Below are 22702 nucleotides of genomic sequence, written 5' to 3'. Positions count from 1 at the left end.
GAAACTATGTGTTAATAATATATTTTATAATAAGAATATATCCTTGATTAAATGTTAAAGCAATAGAAAATTTTTTCACAGAACTAATATCATTATTTAAATTGGTGCATCTCAGCCTTCACAGTGCAACAGAATCATTTGCTGAATTAAAAAAATTTATGGATGCCAGGGACCCTCTCCAAGAATTTTGGTTTTGATTGGTCAAGAGGGGACCTAGGCACTCATATTTTTTAAAAACCTACCCAAGTAATTCTACTGTGCTAGAGTAAGTTTCTGGAGTAGAAGATATCTTGCTAAAACACCGTAGAAGGAGTAGCAGAGAGATACAGAGCAGAGATGGGATATTCAGGGAGGCTTTGAGTGGTGACAAAGAAAACCCTGCCTCAGTCCTGGATTTGAGCGTATGCTACGTTTCACAAACTGGGCAATCTTGGCAAAGTTACTGAATCAATTTGAGCCTCAGTTTTCTAACCTGTAAAACAAAGATATTGATCTGCTACTCATAAGGCTATGAAGGTTAAACACATATAAAATGTTGGGTAAGTTTTGGTAGTTAATTGCTGATGGTCCTCTAGCCTCCATCCTGGCATTACAGGTCTTAGCTCTGCAGGTCTTTGCTGGTAAGGTGTAAGAAGGAGGCATTAGAGATTTAAGAGAGAGCCAAAATTTTAAAATTCTTGTCAACTGTGGACTCTAGGGTAAATCAGGGAGGAAAAAAGAATTAGGTGGTATTCCAGTATTAGGTCAAATTTGTTACTCAGTTTATGTCACCAAGGTAGGAGAAGCAAAGCCACTGCTTTTAGTCCATATGCACTGTTTAATCTACTGCCATGGTATTGTGATGCTGTGGTCTCTCACACCTGGCATTCGGCTTGCAGTATCCCCTAGCACTCACTTGGTAGAAATAGTGTCATCTCAATGTGGGTAAGGTACCACAGTTCATGTTGGACAGAGGAACCAAATGTGCGCACAAAATATCCTAAATTCTCAAGGAATGAGGAGAAAAACCAACTCGCATAACTGAAATACACACACACACACACACACACACACACACAAATATAGGGAAAGCTGTTTCAGGGATCAAGAAACAAGTTATAACTTCCTTAGCACGCTCAGGAATTCATAAATACTTCATCAGGAACCAAATTATTTGTTATCTTCTTTAACTCTTACGACAATTCTGCGAAATAAGAAGTATTTTCATTACTATTAGAAATCTGTGACTCAGAGGCATTATGTGAATTTCCCTGGCATCATGCAGATACTAGTAAGCTGGGACTGAAACCCAAGTCTTCTATCTGTAGGGTCCGCCTCTTCCCAGTCAGTCACACAACCACGCTGTTAAATGTGATGTAAATTTTACTTTGGTTTCTTTTTGTAGAACACATAGTAATAAGTTATCAAATAATTTATTGACCTAAAGTATAAAACTTGTAGAGATATAGATTTGGTAATAGCCTTAAACTTAAGATCAAAGATAGCATTTGGAAAGTAAATTGCTAGTATCCAAAATATGTCTTTATTGGTACTTAAATAAAGAAAGCCTAAATGGGCTGAGGTGGTGTGGGGTTTATATGCTAGAAACAAAATTCTTTTGGAAGACATGTTTTTGAAAGGCTTTGTTATAATAATTTCTCTCTCATCACCCACAGCCAGCTCTACTACTCAGTATGGAGGCGAGGGAGTCCAAAAAAAAAAAAAAAAAAAAAAAAGGCAAACAAGATGGAACAGGGAGAGAAGTGATACAATTTAGAAGGAAGAAAAGCAAATAGCAGTTGGGTATTTAAAGAAATTTGTTTTGTAATTACCCTCTGAATAAGTTCAACCACAATTGATTCCTGGCCATTTGTAACTTTTTGGTGAAGGCATTGGATTAAGTTTTTGACTCTGGATGACATCATCAATCTGGCAACGTGCCTGCTATGAATATCTAAACCAAGCACCAATTTTATCTTTGAATGGTTAGGTTGTCTGGGAAGATAGGAGCTGAAAAAATAACCTAAGAAGAATCTAGGCAAAAGTAACTTTGGTGATCACAATAATAAAAAGGATTCTTCTTTATAAAATTCTAGGACCCTCTTTCTAGAAAACTCTCATTTACTAGATCGGAGGAGGCCTTGGAATCTTTAGGTGATACAGGTAGTCTGAGGACAATGCTTTGAGAAATGGGGTAGAGGGACTGGTAAAAAGAATTCTTATAAAATGAATTTACAGCAGGAGGAAAATCAGAAAAAACATGAACATAAGCTTTATTGTTGAATGGAGCTTATGTATAAACTAGCTTTCTAAAGACCCTGAAATTGTTTCCATGGCAGATGATGGCTTTCATTATTAGAAGCATTCTTTCTGCCAACGTTCTGGCTTTCCAAGTTCCCAGAAGTTTCAGAGAAACTTATATATTTAAAGCTGTGTGCCAGGTTGTTATAAATCTATTATTATCCATACAACCTAATAGCATTAGCAATTTGTAAATCTATCTTACCTCCCTCTTTAGGGCATTTCTAGAATTTTGTAGTTGGAGTTTGTCTCCTAGCATTGAACAAAAGACCCTCTTTCAGGGTAGTATCTCTTTCTGCTTGATAATTTTGACATGTTGGAAATTACACTGAGATTAAGTTCCAGGAGGGCAATTGAAGGTTAGTTGGGTATTTAATGAAAGAGTGAGGGAGAGGCTGTCAACTCAAACAAACAGACTCGCCCCAGCCATTCAGCTCTCATTCCTGAATTAAGTCTGTTTATACATGTTGCCTGCTTTTCTCTGCAGGTGCTTCCTGACTGGCTCCCCTTACAGCAGTCAATGTATCCACTTAGGGAGTGTTTTGTGGCTAACACTGCAAACCTCAGATAGATATGTCACTGAAGACTGGCATATGGAATATAAATGAGATATAAAAGCTGTTTTTTCCAACATAACACCAGGTGAGCTCCTTAGAATTAAAGAAACCAAAACCATGCTGTGAAAAAAAACTTTAGATCCTATTGCTTTCTCCTAATTATAACAAGAGTAACATGCAAAGGATATTATATAAGAGGGCTTTTTAAAAGACACTTCTAGCCTTAAATGAAGCTTCACTGAGGTTTCATTGCCACAAGGATTGAACTCAAGGTAAAAATAGGGAATTTGAGCCTTTGAGCCTCTGTCCACAATGTTAGACATTCAAGGTCCTCTCCCTCTGTGACCAGCTTGCCTGGCTCCATCTTCAACACCACCAGTACTTTCAGGCATGGCCCTCATTTTCCTGCATACTCACGCCTCTCAGGCTGTTCCTTTGGTCTGTAGCAACCTTCTCATTCTGCAAGTTCTGTGTCCCTGAATCACAACTATCCTTCAAGGCCAATCTCAGATAATACCGTCTTCGGGGATATTCGTTAATCTCAAACTGATCTGTCTTCCTTCTGTCACTTTTTCTTATCCCTCTTACACCTTTTATTCTTTAATGTAAACATTCATTATATATTTATGCAATATATTCACTATATATTTATGCAAATATATAGTCTGTTATATTAAATGGCAAACCCTTTAGGCATAGAGATGGCAATTTATCTTTTCATACTCTATAAAATCTAGTATAGTGCTTTGCGTGCTGTTGGTATGTAGTATATTTTTGTTGAATAAACAAATGAATAAAAAGATGAGAATTTATTTATCAGAAAGTTTTGCATTTACCAGGAAAATTTTACAAGACTTTTTAAAGTGCTTGCTTTACATCAGGTTGTGATCAATGCTCCTAGAGAAAAAAGAAAATTACACATGAATTATTGGAAGGGATTTTTTTTTCCTGTTTGTGGACATTTTAGGTAATTGATTATTTGTGGAAACCTCCTCCTTGGTAAGACTGCAATAATTATAATAGCAGGAATCACTATTGTCTGCCATATATGCACCAAGCACAGATGTCATTGTGTTTGAGCTCATTTGCTTTCAAATCAGCCCTCTAAGGTGAGTACTATGATTATTCACATTTCATAGACTTGCCCAAGTTGACACCACAGAGCTCACTGAAACCAGGGCTGTGTAGCTTCAGAGCCTGTTAATGCCTTCACAGTGCCTACCTCAGGATGAGCATGCAGGTAGGTTCTCACTAAGACCTCCTACCCACTGATGGGCAGCAAGCAGTTTGTAAGCGGATCAGAAACTGTTGCACCCCTCTCCAAAGGCAGCCTATTTTCTTTACTCTCCAAAAATAAGAATCATAATCTTGGTAGTTTTTACTGCAATCCTTTAAAGTTCGTATCATATCTGTATAAAACTCTAGGTGTTTTTTTTTGTTTTGTTTTTGTTTTTGATCCAAGAAGTCAGCTATGAACCATTCTCTCAAGCCTGGATAGAGCTTAGTCAACCTGAGCACTGAGTGATGCTCACAGAAGACTTTTTGGCCTTCTTGGGGTCAGGTCTAACTGCCACATCTTTAAGTGCTATGTCTATTGGAGAAAGCAGTTGGATCCAGTGTCATACAAGGTGTGTGGGTGTGGAGGGTGCCATGAAACTGTGACTTTCTGATCACCCTAAACAAAGAGGTAATCAGATCATCAAATGGAATGTGATATTTTGTGATGCCATCAGTCATTTCTTTGATTGCACTGGACCTTCTTCAGTGTTTCTTTGTGGAATGTCAGAAAGAAATGGACAGACATCTGTCACTAATCACATGTAACAAGTAGCAATATATTAGATATCCATATCCCAAATTGGTTTATATTTCTGAGATCACAAGGCAAAATATTTATAGAATTTAAAGATTTGCAATTAAGGATTTTAAAGAATAAAATATTAATTTTCAGTGTACCACAAAAACCTAGATCTTTGAATTGCTTTTTTAAAAGAGGAAAATATCTCATTTGGATCTATTTAAAGCTGTACTAAAAATATTTAAAACCAGGATACCCAAAGCAAGGGAAGGTCATTATTTAGAAGGTTCATGTCCTCTCCAGATTTATTGTCTTCTAAATCTCTAAATTGGATTAGTTTATGAAAGAGAGAGAATCATTTTTCTTAGCCTTTTATAGTGCCTAACATCATGCTGTATTTGCTGAATGATGAATGATAAACTAAATAGATTCTCCTGCGAAGACTATGCTGTATTTACAACTTTATCAGGAAATTTAGAAATAGTTCATATTACTTCTTTTCTCAAAAAAACTTCCCTCAAAAACATACCCATCCACACCTTTCTTCCAGCTATAGATTATTCACACTAGATATACACACATATGTCAATATATCCATCAGCTTCCTTCATCTCTCTCTATTACAGTTCCTTCTACCTTTGCCTTCTTCAACAAAAACCAATACAGGGAAATGAGAAAGAGAATATTTTTCTATAATAAGTATACCTAATGTATCTGTCAAGAAAAAGTGAGCTAGCACAGCATAGAGGATTTATAATCTTCATGGATTTAAAAAATGAAATGAGAGAAGAATTGATTTAGATTTTAATAATTTTATCTTCTATCTTAGCCGAGTCCCTTCCTGACAGTAGAACAATTTAGTGGAAAGAGCACTTGTGTGGAGTTGCCTAGATGACTTCAAATCTCCCCTCCATCATTTTCCAGCTATGGACCTTAATTTCAGAAACTTGGTTCTCTTACCTGTGAAGAGGAGATAATAGTGCCTTCCTTGTGGTGTTACATCCGTGTTGCTGCAAAGGACATGATTTCATCCTTTTTTTATGGCTACATAATATTCCATGGTATGTGTATACATATATATATATACACACATACATATGTATCTTATATATACACATACATATGTATCTTATATATACACATACATATATATACATACATAGATACATATGTATGTATCTTATATATACACATACATATGTATCTCACCATTTCTTTGTCCAATCCACCATTGATGGATATCTAGGTTGATTCTACATCTTTGCTATTGTGAATACTGTGGTAATTAATGTGAGAGTGCAGCTGTCTTTTTGGGAAAAAAGTTTATACTCCTTTGGGTATACACCCAGTAAGAGGATTGCTAGGTTGAAGAGTAGTTCCATTTTAAGTACTTTAAGAAGTCTCCAAACTGCTTTCCACCGTGGCTGAACCAATTTACATTTCCAACAGTATTTAAGCATTCTCTTTCCTCCGCAGTCTCATCAGCATCTGTTAATTTTTTACTCTTTAATAATAGCCATTCTAACTGGTATGAGATAGTATCTCACTGTAGTTTAGATTTGCATTACTTGGATAATTAGTGATGTGGAGCATTTGTTCACATGTTTCTTGACCGCTTTGTATGTCTTCTTTTGAGAAGCATCTTTTTATGTTGTTTGCCTACTTTTTAATGGCGTTATTTGGTTTCTTCTGCTTGTTGAGTTGTTTAAGTTCTTCACAGATTCTGGACATTAGACCTTTTCAGATGCATAGTTTGCAAATATTTTCTCCCAATCTGTAGGTTGTTTGTTTACTCTGTTGATAGTTTCTTTTATTGTGCAGAAGTTCTTTAGTTTAATTAGGTCCAACTTGTCAATTTTTGTTTTTGTTGCAGTTGCTTTTGAGGACTTAGTCATAAATTCTGTGCCAAGACTGATGTCTACAACAGTATTTCCTAGGTTTTCTTCTAGGGTTCTTGTATTAATTGTTTGTGGTCTTACATTTAATTCTTTACTACATCTTGAGTTAGTTTTTGTATTTAGTGATAGGGGTCCAGTTTCATTCTTCTGCTTCTGACTAGCTAGCTATTCTAGAACCATTTATTGAATAGAAATTTCTCTCTCCATTGCTTATTTTTGTTAATTTTATTGAATATCAGATGGCTGTAGACGTGTGGCTTTATTTCTGGGTTCTCTATTCTGTTCTATTGGTTTATATGTCTGTTTTTGTACCAATGCCATTCTGTTTTGACTACTGTAGCCTTAAAGTATAGTTTGAAGTCAGATAATGTGAGGCCTCTGGCTCTGTTCTTTTTTATTAGGAGTGCTTTGGCTATTGAGGCTTTTTTTTTTTTTGGTACTGTATGAAGTTTACAAAAGATTTTTCTAATTTTGTGTGGAAAATTATGTTGGTAGTTTGATAGGAATAGCATTGAATCTGTAGATTGTTCTGGGCAGTAGGGACATTTTAACAATATTGATTCTTCCAATCCATGAGCGTGGAATGTTTTTGCATTCATTTGTGTCACCTCTGATTTCTTTCAACAGTGTTTTTTAATTCTCCTTATAGAGATCTTTTACCTCCTTGGTTAAATGTATTCCTAGGTATTTCATTTATGTGTGTGTTGCTATTGAAAATGGAATTGTGTTCTTGATTTGGTTCTCAGCTTGGACATTATTGTTTAGAAATGCTACTGAATTTTGTACATTGATTTTGTATCCTGAAACTTTACTGAAGTTGTTTATCAGTTTTGGAAACTTTTTGTAAAGTCTTTAGGGTTTTCTAGGCATATAATCATATTGTCAGTAAAGAGAGATAATTTGACTTCCTCTTTTCCTATTTGAATGCCTTTTCCTTCTTTCTCTTGCCTGATTGCTCTTTCTAGAACTTCTAGTACTATGTTGAATAGGAGTAGTGAGAGTGAACATTCTTGTCTTTTTCCTGTTCTTAAGGATAGTGCCTCCAGCTTTTGCCCATTCAGTGTGATGATGTCTGTGGGTTTGTCACAGATGGCTCTTATTATTTTGAAGTATGTTTCTTCTATGCCTAGTCCAAGCTTTTTTATTATGAAGGGATGTTTAATGTTATCAAAAGCTTTTTCTACATCTATTGAGATGATTGTATGATTTTAATTTTTTTAATTTTTTAATTTTTTTGAGATGGATTTTTGCTTTGTCACCCAGGCTGGAGTGCAATGGCACAATCTCGGCTCACTGCAACCTCTGCCTCCTGGATTCAAGTGATTCTCCTGCCTCAGCCTTCCGAGTAGCTGGGATTACAGGCATCTGCCACCATGCCCAGCTAATTTTTGTATTTTTAATACAGATGGGGTTTCATCATGTTGGCCAGGTTGGTCTCGAACTTCTGACCTCAGGTAATTCGCCCACCACAGTCTCCCAAAATGCTGGGATTACAAGTGTGAGCCACCGTGCCTGGCTAATTGTATGGTTTTTGTTTTTAATTCGGTTTATGTGGTAAATCACATTTATTGATTTACATATGTCGAACCAGTCTTGCATCACAGAAATAAAGCCTACTTGATTTTGGAAAAATTAACTTTTTGATGTGCTGCTGGATTTGGTTTGCTGGTATTTGGTTGAGGATTTTTATATCTATGTTCATCAGGGATATTGGCATGTAATTTTCTTTTTTCAGTGTGTCTTTGTCAGGTTTTGGCATTAGGGTAATGCTGACTTCATAGAATGATTTAGGAAGAAGTCTCTCCTCAATTCTTTGGAATAGTTGCATTAGAATTGGTCCTAGCTATTTCCTGTACGTCTGGTGAATTTGGCTGTAAATCCATCTAGTTTGGGCCTTTTTTTTCCTTTTGGTTGGTATGTTTTTTAAATTACTGATTTAAGTATGAACTCAATATTGGTCTGTTCAGGGTTTCAATTTCTTTCTGATTCAATCTTGGAAGATTGTGTTTTTCCAGGAATTTACCCATTTCCTCTAGATTTTCTAGTTTATCTACATAGAAGTGTTCATAAGAGTCTCAGATGATCTTTTGTATTTCTGTGGGATTGGTTGTAATGTTACCTCTATCATTTCTGATTGTGCTTATTTGTATCCTCTCTCTCTTTTTTTCTTTGTTAATATAGCTAGCAGTCCAGACTGGTTTTGGCTGACTCACAGAGGATGCATAGTAAGGGTTTTGTGTCCTCCGCTTCACCTTTGAAAATCAAATGGCTGAAAACTCCACCCTTGGATCATGCTAATGCCACCATTTTTTGAACGTGCAACACATGAAGAGACATAAAGCTCAATTGCACATGGTTATGTTTCTCCTTTCATAAGTATTTGTGACTTCCCCTAGAACTTATTGAACATGTATACTAAGCCAGCTTATTCAGCATAAATTCCTGGCTTATCCTTCCCTCCCTCAAAGTGCATGCTGTCAGCTTCTGCTGGATGCCATGCTTCTCCACCTGCAGGATGGCCACCCGGCAGTAATCAGACATCAGTAATGTCTGATTAATGGACCCTTCTCTGAAGGATGATATGAGAGATGATATATGTCTGCTCCACTATCTCAGGGAACAGGAGTGGATTATAGCAGTATCTGAATATGAATGAACTCATTTTACTTTTGCATCTCAATTTGCATTCAAATCAGTGAAGCCCAATGTGAGGAAGAACAGGACCTGCAACCTGTCTTCCTTGGTGGTCTAATTAGCACCCATATAGGAGTGAGAGAAGAAGCTGGTTGTATTCATTGGGATTTAGCAACAAACAGGTGTGGCTCAGGATGAGGCATAAACTCTTCCTGTAATTCTTCTAAAGCTAACCTGGTGCGGGATGGGAGGAGAAAAACACCTGTCTTATTTAAACAGAGGTAAAATAATATAAAGCCTTTTCTGACCATGGGAACCCTTGTTCGGTTTTGAAGTTTTTCTGTACTTACTGTCCTCAACATATAATTTAGCCCTTAATTATATCATGTCATGATATTCAATTCCATGTGTGTTACTCACATCTCTCCAAAAAGATTGGAAGCAATTTGAGGAGACAGATCATGTTTCCTCTTCTGCAAGACCCAGGTGCCAAGAAATGCATGCAATGAACTCAATAATAATACCATATATTAGGAAAAGCCAAGATATTTTAACTAGTTTTATTCAAAAACTGGCTCACTATATGAATTAAAAAACTGAATCTACCTAACACATCCAAAGGTGGATTCCACATGTATTAGAGACCTAATGTAAAAGATAAAACTGTAAGGTTAATAAATAACGTAGTAAAATATTTTTATGTCTTAGAAGAGAAGGACTTCTTAAAGAAAAGCTTCAAAATACAATCATAAGGCAAAACAGTGAAAAAATGATTACTTCAGTTACAGATTTCTGTTTCACAAAGAACAACATGGTCAATATTAGTAGAAGACAGAATGGATAAGTGCAGTGTCTACAACCAACGCACTATCAATATCCAGAAAATATAAAGAACTTCCGAAAAGCAATACAAATAAGGCAAAAAAGCAATTTTAACAGAAAAATAGGCAAAGAATATGTACAGGCAATTTATAGAAATGAAAGTACAAAAAGTTAATAATTATACGTAACAATGCACAAACTCATTAGTAATTAGAAACATGCAAATTAAATCACAAATAAAATACTACCTTATACATATTAGGGTGGCAAATTTAGAAAGCCAAATAATACCAAGTGCTGTGGACTGAATGTTTGTGTTCCCCTGAAATTTATATTTTGAGATCTTAACTCCCAAAGTGATGATAGAGGAGATGGGGCCTTTGGAGGATAGTTAGGTCATGAGGGTGGAGTTCTCATGAAAGTCATTAGTGTCCTTACAAAAGAAAGTTCTCTTATGGCTTCTGCCATGAGGGACACAGCAAGATGGTATTCTATGAACCAGGAAGCAGGCTCTCACCAGACATCTGCTAGAGGCTTGATCATCTTCATCTTGGAATCTTCAGCCTCCAGAACTATGAGAAATAAGTGTTTGTTGTTTAAGATACCCAGCCTATGGTATTTTTTGTTGTAGTAGCCTTAACATACTAAGACACTAAGTGTTGGTTAGATGTGGGGGCATAGAAATCCTCATGCATTGTAGATAAGCATGCACACTGAGTCAGCCATTTTGAAGAGCAAACCTGCACCAATTGGTCAAGTTAAGTATATGTACATTCAGTGACCTAGTAATTCTGCTTCCAGAAGTACTTGCATAGGTCTATAAGCGGGTAAGTAGGAGTCTGTTTAGTGTGGCATTTCTTGGCATGACAGGCAGGTAAATATGGTAAATACACACTATGAATAAGCAGCTAACAGCAATAAACTACAGGTATATTTAGTAACATAGATCTTTTAAAAAGTTCTCAGTAAAAAGAGATGAAACAAAAGTGATTTATAACACAAAATATAAGTTAAAAGCATGTGCACGCAAAACAACAAAACATATTTTTGTAAGAATGAATACAAACAAAAGAATACCACATGAAACATAGAATGGTTGCCTGCAAGGGGGAGGGTAAGGGCTTATGCTATGGTGACAAAGGAGGATAAATAAATAATGACAACCAGAGAAGGGCCTTGCAGGTACCCATGATGATGTGTCCTTACTTAACTTAGCCTTAGCCTTTGAAGGAACACATGCTTAGCTGAAACTTAAAACTCCACTTTTAAATAGAGTTTCTGTTCAACATGCACCTCTGCATTTCTCTCACTTCTTTTAAGACCTATTGCATTCTTGTCCATTTACTTCAGTAAAGACAGAATTGCTTAGTTAATTTACAACAACAGTAGCAGTAATGTTGGCCATAAAACATAAATGAAACAAATTTCAAAATTTCCCAGTAAATTGTAACATTTTCCATCATTCAAAGATGTGTTTACCTTTTTAACTAAGGCAAGTTAAGAGTTTTCTTTTTTTACATTGAGGAGGTTATGTGGAGTCACTTAGGACTGGAGGAGTAGAGAAGGTATTTGGGTGTATTGGTGCAGGCTCCACGTTCATCCTAGCACAACTCAAGAATTGATTGCAAATGCTCTTTTATAGGATGCTCTGCATGTGAAAGAATGAAGAATCTATATCAATCTGTAGACATTAATTATTGGTTGGGAAAGATGAAGCCACAAAATTAAAAAATTGTGCATGATTTAATGTTAACTGAAAATAGAGATTATAAACTCTATGACATTATTGTAAATATGATGCCATTAGGTATACTATGGACAAAGAGCAAATGATGACAGGAAAAAATGATAGATGATTTGAGAAAGAAAGTGTCTTAAAAATGGTTCTTTGATTAAAACAAACCAATACATTTGTCATTTCTTTCTTTTGAAAATAACTCTCTGCTTCTGTGCTTCCTTGTTGGAAAAATTAATCTGAACCTAGTTTTTGAGTGAGAGTTCGTGGGTATTCTGAGTGGAATGATTATACAACTGAGTGTGCTTTTTTTGGGGGGGAGCAGTCTTGCACTTTAGCTTTAACAAAATTATTAGCATTTGACTTGATTACTACAAAATAAGTCTGGGTTTTTTGTATTTATCAACATATTTACAAGATGAATGTAAATTCTGAAAATACTCAAAATCTTAAAACGTAGTCTTACAAACAAGTGTGTGAACTTATAAAAGCTAGTTTTTGTATGATTAGGCTTTTCTACTGGGGAAACGTGGTGGAATTGGGGAAGAAATGGGCTAGGATATCCTGGCCTCAATTCTCTTACCTTTAAATAAGGTAGCTGAGTTAGAAAGAGAGGCTTATTAGAATTACCCATTTGTTAGACATGCAGATTCCCTTACTCTCCTCTCCCCACCTAACCCATCTCATCATACTCTGATTAAGCAGGTCTGGGATGGGGCCTAGCAATCTGCAAGATGATTCTAATGTTGGTGGTCTGAAAATCATGTGTTTAGAAATGGAGAAATGATCCAAAAAATCCCTTCCACTTGCATTATTCTATGATAAAAAGAAGTTTATCTGACTCACCAAATTTTCGGTCGTCTCTCGTAAGTCCTTAAGTCGATATGTGTTGCTTTGTCCAAAATTGTTATTGATTTGTGGATCTAAAATTTTAAAGGAGCCGTGATAGTACTCCATTTTTTGGTCTGCAATGGAAATGAAAAATAGGAAACTAAATGGTTTGGACAAAGATTTCAGAACCCATTACAATGGGGCCAATATAAAGTCTTGAATACGTCCCTGAGCCTCTTCATAACTGAGTTTTATTTAAAAAATAACAGTTAATGTTTTATATTAATTATAATAGCTCCCATTTATTGAGTTTCTACAATATGCCAGGCACTGTCCTGTGCACTTTTCATGTATTAGCCTATTTAATCCCCATACCAGCTCTCTAAGATTGGTATCACCTTCATTTTACAGATAAGGAAAGTAAGGCACAGAGGCATTAAGTAAATTGTTCTGTAACTAGTAGGTGCCCTGTCCAAGTTTTAAATCCAGTCTAGCTGTAGAACTTGAACATTTCATTGCTACCTTGCTCCTTGCTGAGTTGAAATGTGTACCACCATACACTCTAGTGGAAGTAGAGATAAGTGAACGTCCTTGTGAATTTTGATTTGTAACAAGAGAGCCAGGCACACTAAGAAAAACCTGAAAACAAAGCATAGAGAAGAGCTGTCTGAGATTGAAGACGAGACGAGTGTGAAACAGGGATAAATCTATTAGGAAATGTAAGAAAGGAAAGCAGTTGAGACTCCTAAGGAATTTGGTAATCTGAGGAGTAAGGCCCAGAGAGGGTAAGAAAGATGCAGAGTTAAAGATAGAGAATGGGAAAAATACAAAACAACCTCAATCCTTGAGAAGCCTGGCTCAGGGAAGAGGCAGTGGGTTTCGAGACTACAAACCAAGGAAAGAAACAGGGATATCAGGAAGGCATATGTCTTAAGTGGGAAATCTCTGGACCTTGTAATACTTTTTTGGACGTCCTGATTACTTATCCATATAATCCATACTGTTAACAAACCTTACTCTTATTGTAAACGGGCTTTCATGCAACCAAATAAACTGACCTGAGAATCTTTTGCCAGTGGTATAAACTACAGCTGGGGTTGTCATATAAGGCCTAGGACTATGATCTTAAGCCCTTTAAGGCTCCAAATAGAGTCTTTGCTCCCCCATTGAGTCTATGAAGGTGACAGCAGATAAGACCATTAAAGTGAGCAGCCTGAGTTATTTGTTTTAGCACATACATCCATGTGAGAGTGACATTGCAGAGATTTGCGAAAAAATGTTAATGGCTTGTATTCTCCCCAGAAAGAGACTCAATATAAAAAGAGAATCTTGAAGTGCATCATTTGTGTAATTACAAATACATTAATTGATAAAAATATAATCCCTGCATATTGTTTTGGAAAGAGTAAAATTTTTTTCTCTAAAAATAAATGATAATATTGTGTCATACTTACAGGTTTTCAATCATTTTGAAATTCCTTATTTTATTAGACAAGTGCTTTTCTTTTGCCTTAGAAATGTTGGACAGAAAATGATGGTTCATGAGTAAAAGAGCCAATTTTAATAACTAATTTATCATAGCTTTTCATTTTAATATATAATAAGTGATGAGTTGTTTATTATAATTACTAGTAAGTTTCAGACAATTACAATTTTTGATCTTTTTGTGTAGATTCTCAAAAGAATTCTGGATTGAGAGCTCTAAGGAAATTAGAAATCTGTCTACTTTGCTTAAAGCTGTATCTTGAGTATCCAGAAAAGTACTCACATATGATAAGAATTTAGTACTTGTTTGTTGATGAAATGACTGAAACAATTAAACATACTCTGTGGAAATTTGCAGGTAAATGTGCAATTTTTTAGATGAAATTACATTTACATATATTTAAATGAAGCTTTGCAGAAAAGTAAAATCAAATAGAGTGAAATCTTTAATTTTACCTACCAAATACTAGGAAGTGAACCAGGAGACCTATGGTCACTGCCACCACCGTCAGGAAGAACACAATGAGAACAGCAATCATCCATGGCTTCAGATTTCTGCTGTGGGTGCCAAATCCTACTGTCCTGAAAAAAGGAAGGGCCCACTGGTTACTCTCAGATAGTAATGCTTGCAGGTTTTCCAGCTCTCCTTAGACAAGTTCAAGTTGCTGTAGCCTGACTTTCCCTGCAAAAAGTTGTTGGTCTTTAATTTTGTTCAATGTCATCTTGGTCTGAGAAGATGTGTCAAAAAAAAAAAAAAAATCAGGATCTGGGAATCCTGATGTTGCTCCTGGTTTCTATTCTAGAGGCATTTGGCGGCCTCTTTGTGATGGTCAGGAATGGTTTCTCTTAGCAGCATGGTCCAAGGCGGCATACATGCTTGAAAAGGGACCATTCCTCCTTTCTCCAGCACTTTGTTATCTCTTTTATCTGTCTATCCTTTTAGAGTTTACAAAGTGATTTTAAATCTATTATCTCATTTATTTTTATCTTTTTTATTTTTAAGTATTATGAAAATGTTCAGACATAAAAAATTACTAAGAATAGTATAATTGAACATCCATATATATATCACATTAATATATCAATTGTTAACACTTTTACTGTATTTGGCTCATTTATTTCTTTCTGCTGCTATACTTTAATGTGAAATAAAACATCATGACTTTCTACCAAATCATTATTATAAACAATTAGGATATATCCAAGATAACCATGATACTCTTAACACTCCTAAAAAATTAATGATATTTCTGCCATATCATCTAATACCCAGTCCATCTTCAAGTTCCATCCATGGTTTCATTATAATTACAAATGATTTCTAAAAGCCAAGACATAATCGAGGACAATGTAGTGCCCTTGGTTGTTATGCCTTTTTAATCTCTTTTAATCCAAAAGAGTCCTGCTTCTTTTTTAGTTTTTTTTTTAATTATACTTTAAGTTTTAGGGTTTTTAATGACATTGACCGTTGAAGAGATCAAGCTGATCGTCCTTTAGAATATCTTACTTTCTGGACTTGTCTGAATGCTTTCCTATAGTATTATTTAACTTGTTCTTCTATATCCCTCATTTCCTATACATTGGATAACCTTTAGATTTTCTTTAGATCTGAAGTCTTGATTGGATTTTGGTTAAATTCATTTGGCAAGAATACTTCAAAGGTGGTGCTGTGTATTTTACATTGCATCACACCAGGAATAAAATTGTTTCCACAATTTTGGAGGAAAAAATAACTCTTTGCTGTTCTTCTGGCACCTATGATCAACAACAGTGCTTATCACATTGAATCAAGTATTAGTTTGCATGTATGTTCACTTACAGATAGCTTCTCAATGGGCTGCATTAGTCTTGTTCATCTTTTTACCACTAAGACCCAATAAGACACCTGGTATAGAGTAGGAATCATATAAATCTATGAGAGTCAGGCAGGAATGATACCAACATTACACAGGAAATAACAGAGGATGAGAGAGAGGATATCTGTTTAAGGGCCCAGGTTGACTAACTCCGTTGCTTGTTCTCTAAAACTTGCTATTATAGTGAATTTTATTTATCCATTTTATTGGAGTTTATCTCTTTATGTGTATATACTGATAGCCTAAATTTTTTTGGAAACAGGATATTTTTCATATTTTCTTCACAGGATTGGTTGATTTATAAAAAGTTTTTCTTTTGACTATAAAACAGTTTTTTTTTTTTTTGAGACGGAGTCTCACTCTGTCACCCAGCCTGCCAGGGTGGAGTGCAGTGGTGTGATCTCTGCTCACTGCAAGCTCCGCCTCCTGGGTTCACGCCATTCTCCTGCCTCAGCCTCCCGAGTAGCTGGGACTACAGGCGTCCACCACCACGCCCGGCTAATTTTTTGTATTTTTGGTAGAAACAGGGTTTCACGGTGTTAGCCAGGATGGTCTCGATCTCCTGACCTCGTGATCCGCCCACCTCAGCCTCCCAAAGTGCTGGGATTACAGGCATGAGCCACTGTGCCCGGCCTTATAAAACAGTTTTTTATATATAAATGCCAGGATAAAAGTTAAAACTGTTTGGACCTAAAATAGTTAAGAAGATAATAGTTTTAGCATAAGTAATAAAATTAATTAAGAATCCTAGTGGAATTTGAGAAACCTGAATTCTATTGAGTAAATATTGACTGTGTGTGCACTGACTGATTAAAAATAATCTAGAGAACTGGCTGCGGAAAGGCAGCAGGTCCTCTGATAGACACGAGCTAACATGCTTCAATAGAACAACAAACAGAAGTCCGATGGGACATGACATTATTTAACCTCTTAAATGGCTTGAAACATACATTCATAAGTGAAAGAGACCTTAAAGATTGTTTAGTGTGATTGAATTACTTTCCAAATGAGGAAAATGAAGTCCTGTGATGATTAAGTAATTTCTCCAGTATGATAGAACTACTAGGTATCTCAAACTCAGGTATTCTAACTTCTAGGACACAAATTTATTCTCGGTGCTTCTCGATTGGTTTCTTTCAAATTTTTTAATAAATTTATCATTTATGTATTAATCTATTCATTCACTCATACATATTCAATTTGTTCAACTCTTCATTTTCTCATAGAATCTTATCAATATGTCTTCAAGTCATTTGAAAAGAAAAAAAGACCAAAGGAGAAAAGTTAAAACTCAAGGAAATTTATAAGCTTTCAATCTATTTCCCTATTAGAGCACAGTTCCTCTGAGTAAGATAAATGGAGAAAGTAGATGAAAGAATCACATCTCCCACCACCAAGACACACATAGTCACACCGATAGGAACTGAATCATGGAATCAGAGCTGAAAAGTGGTTCAATACCCATTGACATACTGATCAAGTGTCATGGAAGTCATATCTTCAAATCCCACGGAAGGAGCTGTGAGCATCTGAGGGAAAATGGTGGCCAGCAGACTAGGGTGATAAGTTGTTAGAGTGTTTCTCCTTTTGAGGAAACATTTAGATAATATAGCAGATGTACACTGCCAGATTACAAAAGCTGCAGAAGCCATAGGTTAAAGCTGCAGCTACTAAATCCTATATGAATAAATTTTCAACTTACTGCCCACTTTTATGAATATAAACAAGGAATACGTAAAAACAAAAGCGTATTACCACTGGGCGTGGTGGCTCACGCTTGTAATCCCAGCACTTCAGAAGGCTGAAGTGGGCAGGTCACTTGAAGTCAGGAGTTCAAGACCCTTGTGACCAACATGGTGAAACCTCGTCTCTACTAAAAATACAAAAATTAACTGGGTGTGGTGGTGTACACCTGTAATTTCAGCTACTCGGGAGACTGAGGTACCAGAATTGCTTGAACCCGGGAGGTGGAGGTTGCAGTGAGCTGAGATCGCGCCACTGCACTCCAGCCTGGGTGACAGAGTCAGACTCCATCTCAAAAAAAAGTATCATCACCTTCTCATTCTGGAGAGGCCATATTAGTCATTTGTGTAATATTACTTCAGATTTGAAAAGAAATACACTTGGTAAATCCTTTTGGAATCTAACCTTTTTGAAATTAAAGATGAACCATTTTGCTCCTGCATTTTTTTGTGCTTTGCTTGTGCTGATAAAACAAACACGGGTGTATTAATTTTCTATTGCTTTGTAACAAATTACCACACATTTAGCAGATCAAAGCAACACCTATTTATTAGCTCATAGCTCTGTATGTGGCATGGATGGGCTTTCTGCTCAGGATCTCACATGGCTGAAATCAAGGAGTTGATTGGGCCTGCTTTCTCATCTGAAATTTGTGATCCTCTTCCAAGCTCATTTAGTTATTAGGCAGAACTCAGTTCCTTGAAGCTGAACTGAGGTCTCTGTTCTCTTTCTGGCTGTGAGTCAGAGGCCTCTCTCAGCTCCCAGATGCCATCCATTACTTGCTACTTGGCCACCTCCTTCTTCAAAGCCAGCGATGGAGAATTTCCTTCACATCAAATCTCTCTCACACTTTGAATCTCTCTACTGGGGAAGCCCAGGCTCTTTAAAATTGTCATCTGATTAGGGTAGGCCCATCAGGGATACTCTCCCATCTTCAAGCCAATTGATTTGGGAACTTTATTACATCTGCAAAATTTCCTCACAGCAGCACCTAGATTGGTGTTTGATTGAATAATTGGGAGAAAGTGTATGTACACTGGAGGGTGGGAATCTTGGGGGCCCTCTTAGAATTCTGCCTACCATAATTGAAAATACTATGACTTTCAGGAAAATGAACAGAAACCTATAGCCTTCAAAGAAAGCATGTGAGATTTAAATATTCTTTCATTTTTGAGGGAGAACTATTCGATGAAAAGAGAATTTTATGGTAAGCATAGAATTAAAAATAACTAAGGGATATTTTACTGAAATAGTAATTTTGGAAATACAAAGTGCTTAAAAATTAAAATAGGAAGAAAGCTAAAAGTAATCCCTGATTATGACTACTTGGCACTCTGCAGTCTTTGGGGATGTAAAGGTGGCCAAGAAGGAGCCCCTGGTGAGGTGGAAGAGCCTTGGTGGACCAAGGCAAAGGCAGGCATCACCTTTGGAAGTCATCTGGCCAAACAAGAGATGGGGAGACCCCTGTGGGACAGACAGCCCCAAAGGATGTGGGTCCCCAGAGTACAGATGATCCTTATTCACAGTAACACATTATCCTTACTCAGAGTAACACAACCTATAATTTCCGTGAAATCCAATTAGACCAATCCAAATCCATTAGACCTTCATTCAGTTTGATTATTTGGGATTTAGAAGGATGTAGTCATGCCAGGTTTTTTCTAAAGATGCTGTCAATGAAAACATGGTGATAATTTGAATAATTTCATGACTTTGCTTTCTGCAGTCTTGTAGACTGAAAGACACATTCATTGAAGAATACATAAAGCGGTATGGATTGTTAATGATCAGAGCTGGGAATTGCAGTTTTTCAGTAACAAAGTTCTGAGCTGGCAACTTCTGTGTATGTGAGTTCAAAGATAACTTGAGTCAAGACAAAGACATTGTAAACCCTTAACTTCACAAGGATCTTACTTTTCCTAGAAAAGCCTTCCCTGAAGGCAACCACTTTGGCCACTCCAAGATCAACCACATGCTTTTGTCATTTTATCTCTAAGCTCCAAGTCTCTTCTTTTGAGGGGATTTTTTTTTGCTTTCTTGTACATATATATTAACAGTGTATAAATGTAGATGCATGTGACTATTACACAAGTGCCAATTTACAGACAGGATATTTTTCCACAAGTCTTCATAAAGAAGTCCAAAATACATTAACTGATTTTAAAAGAGATTATTGGTCAGCTGTCCAGGCCAAACTACAAGTCTACTTAACTCCTAATGTAACTGAACAAAGGTGCTAAGGTACTAAATTCTATGGAGCCATCTCATCCAGAAAGCTTTGCTTCCCTTTTCGTAGCCTAGGACCTATTTCTAAAAGAAAGTTCTTATAGAAGCAAAGTGATAACTCTCCTTTTACTAAAGGAAATTGTGGTTCTCTTTGAGGGACTGAACTTAGTCGTTTGCTACAAGGAAAGCAACCTTTTGTGGTGGCTTAATATACTCTGATATGTGGATATCTGTCTGGGTATGCTATGACTCTTTTAGAATGACCATTTAATACTCGAAATGATAGAATATAGAACTGCTATTTAGGAAGTGCTGACTTTGTAGGGATTGTTGATATATTTTCCCATTTTATTCTCCAAACACTGCTGTCAGTAGAATTATTTGGCATCGTTTTATAGGTGAATAACTTACTCTGAGAGAGCAATAACTTGCTCAATTCACACAGCCAGTACGCAGAATTAGAACCTACTGTGTGGCTGCTATGACTTAGAAGCCTATTTTCTCTGTTATGTCAAATTGCCCTTGAGAAAGATTCTTTTTCCTTCTTCAGAATAGGCTTCCTTTTAACCCAAATGAATAATTGTGGAACTTCAAGTAGCATAAAAGGTAAGTGAAAGGATTTATAAAATGAGTGTAGAGGTGGTTTTACTGATATGAAGCTCCACCAAATCTTCATTGTGATTATGTTTCAAATTTGATTTTGCTTTCATATCTCCTCCCTTTCCACTGGCTTTAAATTCTTACATACTTTCAAAAGGTTAGAATGCCTTTCCTCCCCATCCCCACAGAGGTTCCCATAATGGTGGCCAAAGTAATGTCATGGAAAGGAGGCCTGTGAGGTAAGTGTGTATGGAAAAATTAGTGACTATATTTGGGGTTGTTTGTAAACTTCAAAGGCTTTTATTTAATTTGACGCTTTTTTCTATGCTTCCAAATATTCTCTATATGTTTCAATTCTTGATATGTTATGTGTATGCATATCTTCTTCCCCCTAAGTGTGCAAGATCCTGAAGATGGTGAATAAATCATACACAGCATTGGGGCATTTCTCAAATAGTGTTTCCAAGTAGTGGAGGGAAGAGAGGTTTCATGCATTCAAATAGATTTGGAAAAAAATGGTTTAAATCAGCAGCCCCAACCTTTTTGACACCAGGGACTGGTTTTGTGGAAGACAAGTTTTTCATGGACAGGGCTTGGGGGGATGGTTTGGGAATGAAACTGTTCCACCTCAGATCACCAGGTATTAGATTCTCATAAGGAGCTTGTAACCTGGGTCCCTCGCATGTGCAGTTTACAATAGGGTTCATGCCTCTATGGGAAGCTAATGCCTCTGCTGATCTAACAGGAGGGAGAGCTAGGGTGGTAATGCTCCCTTGCCTACTGCTCACCTCCTGCTGTGCTGCCTATTTCCTAACAGGCCATGGACAGGTACTGATCTGCAGCCTGGGACTTGGGGATCCCTGGTTCAAATGAAGTTAAATAGAATCCTCACTTAGGCAAGTCTTAGCGCCTTTACTGGTTTCAAATGAGATTAAAGATGAGCAGCTTTTCTTAGTTTTTTTAATATATCTGATAACAAATATAACCCCAGGGCCTAATACACCACCTAGCTCTTACAGACTTGAAAACTACTTGTTGAATTAGATTGAAATAAAAGTTTTCCAAATGTACTTTTTTACTCCCATCTCTACTGGGATGGTGGTAAAAAAGTATTTCTTGGGGCCAGGTGTGGTGGTTCACGTCTGTAATCCCAGCACTTTCGGAGGTCAACGTGGGCAGATCACGTGAGGTTGGGAGTTCGAAACCAGCCTGACCAACATGGAGGAACCCCATCTCTATTAAAAACACAAAATTAGCTGAGTGTGGTGGCACATGCCTGTAATCCCAGCTACTGGGGAGGCTGAGGCAGGAGAATTGCTTGGACCCAGGAGGCAGAGTTTGCAGTGAGCCAAGATTGCACCATTGCACTCCAGCCTGGGCAACAAGAGTGAAACTCCATCTCAAAAAATAAAAAAGTATTTCTTGGGATCCTTCTGCTCCACAGAACAGTTTTGAAAAGTTGGCTCTAGATGTATTCTCATGGGATATCTCGTGGTCAGATAGGTCAACAGAAGAGGAAGAAACAAAGAAAACATTTTCTATTCCTTCTGCCTCTAACTCCCAGATACAAGTAGGGGTGAGGTGGAGCAAAGAGGGAATTACAGCATTGAATAAAATACCACTGTGAATCCAGACCAAAGGTAATTCTCTGTGGAAAATGATGAAGAGATTCAGGCTGAGCTGAGTTCAAGGAACTCAGGGAAGGAAAGTTAGGAACCAAGAAAAGAAAATACTTCATTTCCTCACTTATCTAGAAAAATACCTTCATCCTGGTCCCAGGGACAGAAATTAAGCAAACTAACCAAAACAAAACAGAAAAACGGAAAAATTAAAGCATAACTCAGGAGACTGAGGCTGAAGGGGACTGAGAGCACCTTTCCTGGGTTCCCCATGGATGTACTTCATCCCCATGGAGGGATATTTCAATCCCCTGCCACTTCAGGACAAGCACACAGATACTCACTGTTGATCACATCTGGCCTGCGAGGCTGGAGTTACTCCAAGTTCCTGTAGCCCTGTCTTTCCTCTAGCATCCATCCAACCCTAATCAGTGAAATTAATTTCAGTTTCTTATCCCTTCTAGATCTCCCTGCCCTCACTCAGTTAAAGGTCCCTCTCTAGCTGTATCCTGAGCTATGACTGGAATTTAACTCCCTCTCACCTTGAGATATTAGCAAAATATGGAGTTTTATCATCCTAGCTTATAGCTGCAGAGGCTTTATTAAATAGCATTGAAC

At 36.9% G+C, this 22702-nt stretch overlaps 1 protein-coding gene across 1 annotated transcript in view; it reads right to left on the bottom strand.

Moving 5' to 3' along the window:
* The window catches only part of TMPRSS11A (transmembrane serine protease 11A), a 39244-nt gene extending 24665 nt beyond the window's left edge, over positions 1–14579 (bottom strand). The window contains exons 1-2 of the mRNA XM_054553605.1: positions 14501–14579; positions 12571–12689 (exon numbers count right to left, since the gene is read on the bottom strand). Of these exons, the coding sequence (XP_054409580.1) occupies positions 12571–12689; positions 14501–14579 (198 nt within the window). The remainder of the gene's footprint in view (positions 1–12570; positions 12690–14500) is intronic.
* Positions 14580–22702: the final 8123 nt, after the last annotated feature.

Source organism: Pongo abelii, chromosome 3 (genome assembly GCF_028885655.2).
Source record: "Pongo abelii isolate AG06213 chromosome 3, NHGRI_mPonAbe1-v2.0_pri, whole genome shotgun sequence".
In the NCBI taxonomy this organism is placed as follows: domain Eukaryota; kingdom Metazoa; phylum Chordata; class Mammalia; order Primates; family Hominidae; genus Pongo; species Pongo abelii.
Note: the sequence above shows the minus strand (reverse complement) of the source record. Positions and strands in the feature narration are given on the sequence as shown.